General features: G+C 36.6%; 1 protein-coding gene across 5 annotated transcripts in view; it reads right to left on the bottom strand.

The window, feature by feature from the left end:
- Positions 1-462: 462 nt before the first annotated feature.
- Positions 463-6,000, bottom strand: part of ECT2L (epithelial cell transforming 2 like) — an 82,612-nt gene continuing 77,074 nt past the window's right edge. For all 5 annotated transcript variants that reach the window (XM_027972496.3, XM_060419288.1, XM_027972497.3 and 2 more), the window contains 2 exons: positions 2,698-2,870; positions 463-1,377 (listed from right to left, as the gene is read on the bottom strand). In XM_027972496.3, the coding sequence (XP_027828297.2) occupies positions 1,250-1,377; positions 2,698-2,870 (301 nt within the window). In that variant the 3' untranslated portion in view covers positions 463-1,249. The remainder of the gene's footprint in view (positions 1,378-2,697; positions 2,871-6,000) is intronic.

Here is a 6,000-nt window from a genome sequence, read left to right as displayed (position 1 = left end):
TTTTGGTCACATTTGTGGATTTACATTTATTGCTGACTAACAGCAGATATTCCTTTAATGTTTTATTCTGACAGATGTTAAGCTGCATGGTTTTATCATAATCAGAAGTGTGATTTTACACTAATTAAAAACATTTTAACTTTTGTACATTTTTTAACAAGAATTTAAATTTTTAAGAATTAGAAGGAATTTGTATTTTTGTTGTAGAAAAAAAGAAAATGTTTAAAATAGCCTACTTCACAATCCTAGACTGTACTAGTAGATTTCATTTCCTTAAAGGAGAATTTGAAGCAAAGAGGAAACTGACAGCCAAAAGCTTCCAGGATTAATACAGTGTTATCTACCATTAACTGAGTAAAAATATCACTACTGCATATATCAGCTAAAGTTTCAAAGTGGCTAACCAGGTGATAGCTTCAGTTTATTAAATAATTAAATGAAAGATTTAAGGGCCCAGACAACTACTCAATACCTGTTTTTATTTTTTTCTGCTTTAAATAGAATTGTCTTAATTTCTTCAGTTTTTACTCAGCTAAATTCCATTACAGGCAAGTTTTGTTTTTGTTGTTTAGAACATACCCCCTCACCCTCTACCAAACAGCCTTCTAATTTAGCAGTGTAACAAATTTTTAAACCATTTAATTTGGACGGTCTAAGAATTTAATTTTGTAACAAAAGAACACTTAAGAATTACAGAAAATTTTAGTGCTTTATAGTGATATGTTTTTAATGCTCTCTATAGAAATACATTCATATTTTGGATTATATGGGACCAGTTTTTTAGTAAAGTACTGTTTAGATTTCCATATTTTTAAAATCCATAACTATTTCATGGAAATGTTAAAAGATGTTGATAAATCACCAACAGATTAAGACATTTCTCTAGACTGATCATTTAAGAAATACTTTTCATTATGACTTTATTTTTCATTAGATCAGAAAACATCTTTAAATACTCAATATCCTTACTCAGTCTTAGGTTTTGTCAGTCATATTAAATAATACTGTCCATGAAAACTATCAAAAGTGGTTCAAATTTTTATATTCAAATTTTTCTTAACCATTTCACCTAATTGAGCATAGATGATAAAGTTTAAAAGTTAGGAGGAACTTTATGTATCCCCCTAGTTCATCCACCGATCATCCATGATGAACCATTATTCTGCTTCTTACTGGATCTTCTGGAACAGAAAACAACATGCTGTCTTTGTCAGGGCACATTGGCACCCCTGGTGTTTGAAGTCCAGACTCACTTTTCCATACTACTTTTGATGGCGTTTTGGAGTATAGACAACCATAGAAATTTATCATCCTCAACTTCTGTTGCACAAATCCATTCATGTTTTGGACCTTGAAGAATAAATGCATTCTTGATAACTGTAAAAATATTGGAAGTACATAAATTAATTTGTGTAGGTAACAGTCAAAAGGAAAAAATGTTTTAGAATTCAAGAGTTGATCAACTCATCTTGAAGACTTTTTGAAAATTAAAGTTTCAAACACAAATCCAGTTTAGAATTACTGAATAATTCAAATATAGTCTAAAATAAACATCTTTATAATTGTTTAATGATAATTAGCAATTATTTTTAAAGTAATAGATGATATGATATTCTTTAATTTCAGAAGGAACTGGAACCGGTAAAGGTCTTTACAAGAATTATTGTAGGTAAGAGATGCTGAGAGCTGGACCTTGGCCACCCTGGTATGAGCACCAGGACAGAATGAAGCCAGTGATGACTTAGCTGAATGCCCACTTTTAGCTTACAGTATGATGTTCTGATATAGAGCACGGCTGATTAAGGGGAGATGGAAGGAGACATGTCATGCACATTATGGATAACCCTTCTTACCTGAGTTTGAAAATATTTATTTCTCAATAGGTGAAAATATTTATTCTCACATTTAGTGTTCAATTTTTCTCAGATTTTAAATGAAGCCAGAGCTAATGGAAAGCAGCTCTTTTTAGATTAGTTCCTTCTCTTGAGATCTTGGTTCTAGCTTTACCCGTAAGTCCTACCTTCACATGCAGTGAAAAATACTGGAACAAAATGTGTTATATTCAGATTGTCTGGCCTAACAGAAATACAGGAAAAGAGATACAAATCTTTTTTAAGATTGGGAAGTAGAGTGTAAGATAAAAACTAAAAGGTACAGTAGGTTTAAGTAGGATTTCATTTTGTAACAATGATTATTTCTTTTGAGATTATTATGAATTAAATGTTTTGTTACTAAACATCATTTGCAAATACATCCTTTAGAGAACTCGTAAATGCAAATTTACAGAATACAGTCAAATCTGCAATAATCATTTAGTCCTAGTATAATGGAAAAGTAATAGATAAAAATTGTAAGATCTACAAGCAATAGAAGTTAAAATAGTGGTTAACCACTTAAAATAATGATTAAGAACTCCAGCTTCCCTGGCAATGAAACAGGGTTATGTCTCCCTTTGTGACTTTGGAAAGCTGTTTTCCTAATGTGTAGGGTATGTGTCTGACGATGCCAGCATTCCTTTCTTTTGCTATTTCAAAGGTAGAGAAAAGTTTACATTAATGAGATTCTAAAAATACTTGGGAAATTATTTGCAAATGCAAATTCCAGTTCTCTTCCTGCTTTTCTATTTTAATAGCTAATGAGTTTTATATAATACAGCTTCTTAAAGGTGTGATCTCTTCGGAGGAAGAGAATACATACATTTGGAATCTGGTATGTCTTCTATGATTAACCTATGAAGTGCCACTGATGCAATGAATTGGTAGGTTGATTTTGAAGTCCTTTCAAATGGAGTATGAGATGTACCCCGACTAGAAACGAGCAGTGCATCATTGAAGAGGAAAAGACTGAGATCACAGGTATGTTCATAGAGCCTGGTTTAAAAAAGAGAAAGAGTTTAGTTTTACATATGCATATATACGTGCTTTGTTACACACTTCAGCATCTTTGCGTTGATAAGCTCATCATCAGAGTTTTTCCCCACCTCAGACCTTTGGACTGAGTTTTTGAAGTTCTCCGTATATTTTTCTCCTGGTGTGAATAGTTCCTCTGTCTGTCAGACCAGTCATGTGGGTGGGCCTCAGGGTTCCTGGTGGAATGATTTGAGCTTATACATTGGACAGTATCCAGTCGATGTAGACAAAAATGAACACTGAATTTTCCCAGTGTTATAACACGTCAGGTTAAAGCCTTATTGATATTTTGTGTTTGATGTACTTAGACAATCTGCGGGGAATGTTTTCGTTTAGTTTCATCTTTAAGGGTAGCAGGTTGGGTTAGAGAGAAGCACAAGAATCAGGTGTGCGGTGTCTTAAGTAGAAAGCAGGCAAAAGAAAAGCATTTACTAAGTAGGAAATAGAGAATTTTCCAATATCAGTTGGAGAGAAATTGATGAAAAGTTGGATTTAAGTAGCTCTTCAATTCTACTGAGGTTGCTCCCATGGTCAATGGTAGGCGTTTTTTGGTCCCCAACCTCCATCTAGTATTCTCTGTGGTTTTCCACTGATGGAGCCAGATCACAGTGTTTAGCAGATTTCACTGTGCTCTGGTGTGGGTTATCAAATGATGTACTAGGGAGGAACTTGGGAAAGCCTCACCCCATGCCCTCAATCTCTGTCCAGCACCAGGAATGGCCAAGTGCAGCAAGCTCGTTACTTTGTTGGAGGATAGCCCCCCAAAAATGTTTTTCTCCTAGAAGCATCAAGAAGCCCTCAGGAAGTTACTCTAAGCAAGCAACTCAGTTGACTGGTTTATTCAGAGGAATTCTTAGTTTTTATCTTCATCATCTGTGTTTAATTTTTAAATTGTTGAGTTAGATCCAGATAAAGTCATACAGAAGTGATGCAGTTACATCAGCATATACTGACAGTTGTTTTCGTGTACTGCTCTTTTTCACTTTTTGTTTGGCTCATTCCTCCCTCTGCCTATGTTACCCAAGTTACCAAACAGTATATAATCTTTCCTTTTTTTTTTAACCCATTCAAGTAGTCACATATGTACCTACGTATGCATCTATTTACAGGTAGTTTGTTTTAAGTATTATTCCAGGCTCCTTCTTGCTTTTCTCAGCAATAGAAATCACTTCAAGTTCTTTTTAATGACCAAATAATAGCATGGGTGGACCATCATTTTTCTAACTCTTCCCTCACTTAGTGGGCATTTCTTTGTTTGCAGGCTCAGGTCTCTTTCTTCTTCCCTCCCTCGTTTCCTTCGTTTTTTCTTTATTGCCACTGTGAGCAATGTTTGAAAAAACGAGTTCCTTACATATAAACAGGCTCCTTACATGCACTGATATATCTGTCAGATAATCCAAGAGTAGGATTGATTGACCAAATGGTATATATATTTTTAACCAAAGACTGACAGGTTGTTGCCCATAAAAGCTACTATAATTCACATTTAGAATCCACTCTGTATTATAATGGCTCTGACTTGTACAAACTTTACTGTGCATCTGAATTACCCAGAGATTTTCACTGAAATGAAAATTCAGTAGAGCTAGACTAGCCTGAGATTCTGTGTTTCTAGCAGCTCCCTGGTGATGCTGATTCACCAACCACACTTGAGAGTATTGAGGCACTGAAGTCGTGCATTAATTACAGCTGTGCCCATGCTGCTGCTGCTGCTGCTGCTGCTGAGTCGCTTCAGTCGTGTCCGACTGTGCGACCCCATAGACGGCAGCCCACCAGGCTCTGCCGTCCCTGGGATTCTCCAGGCAAGAACACTGGAGTGGATTGCCATTCCCTTCAGTGCATGCAAGCGAAAAGTGAAGGTGAAGTCGCTCAGTCATGTCTGACTCTTCGTGACCCCATGGACTGCAGCCCACCAGGCTCCTCTGCCCATGGGATTTTCCAGGCAAGAGTACTGGAGTGGGGTGCCATTGCCTTCTCCTGTGCCCATGAGGTGGGCAAAAAACTAGATTGGGAGAGGGAGTGTTTTAAACATTTTTAAGGGGTGCTTTGCTTCAGGTTCAGCTCTTGGGAGAGTGTTGGGGGTACAGGTCATGTTAGGTGTGTGGAGAGAGAGAAATGCAGTGGTCATCCAACCACTGGAGCCACCTTCCTTTTTCAAACATTTCCTTCCCATATCTGTGGTTATGATTTAGGATGGAAGGAGTGGGGTGCTTCATATTTACTGGCAGTTTGCAAGAAATAATGTTCCAGATTAAGTTAATAGGTTATTCTGAGAATAGGGAACAAATAGAAGTAGGGAAGGGGAAGCAAGAAAGGGGGTGCATTTAGATCGGTATGTGGTGAGCTGTATGTGCTGAGTGGCCACATTAGGCAAAAGAATTCCACCCATGTTTGTGACACTTCTTTGGCAATATTTGTACTCTTATTACTGATAAGAATCATATCATTTGAGAAAAATGTTTAAAAGCTGTAATAAAACTTTGCCTTTCTATCTGAATGGCCAGGGAATGTGCCTACCAGGGTGCTTTGAAGATGTAGATTTGAAAGGAGTGTTTGCTTTGGTAAACAGATGTTTGGTTTTCCCTTTGGAAGGGATAGCATTGAAAGTAAGTTAAATAAAGGCGAATTCTAACGGCATGACCCAATTGGACTGGGTGGGTGGATGGCCCAGAGGAGAGAAGGAGCATGCACGTTTATTGAACTTGGAGTTGAGGCCACTTGTAACCTGAGGACGTGAGCAGGGAAAGATAAATGCACAAAGAGGTTTTTATTATTTTAATCTGATTATGAAAGTGATATTTAAAATACATATAAATGAATTTTACCTAGGAAAAAGCTTTCCCAAAGCCATTTATACTCACCAAGAGCTTCAACAAGTTTCATCCAAAGACAAAAAACACCAGAACCCTTTTTAAAAAACCTTTATTCTTCTACATATGTAAAAACAAATAATTTTGCCTTTCACATTGACATAATGGAACAACTGAAATGGAAACTCTGGATCCTACTCAACTTTCAGAAAACTGCTGCTGCTCAGATTCAGAAGAACCAACTCCAACTCCACGGGTAGAATGTTTTCCTTGAACCTGGA

The sequence above is a fragment of the Ovis aries genome, chromosome 8 (assembly GCF_016772045.2).
Source record: "Ovis aries strain OAR_USU_Benz2616 breed Rambouillet chromosome 8, ARS-UI_Ramb_v3.0, whole genome shotgun sequence".
NCBI classification, from domain to species: domain Eukaryota; kingdom Metazoa; phylum Chordata; class Mammalia; order Artiodactyla; family Bovidae; genus Ovis; species Ovis aries.
The sequence above is the reverse complement of the archived record's forward strand: the minus strand, read 5'-3'. Positions and strand labels throughout refer to the sequence as shown.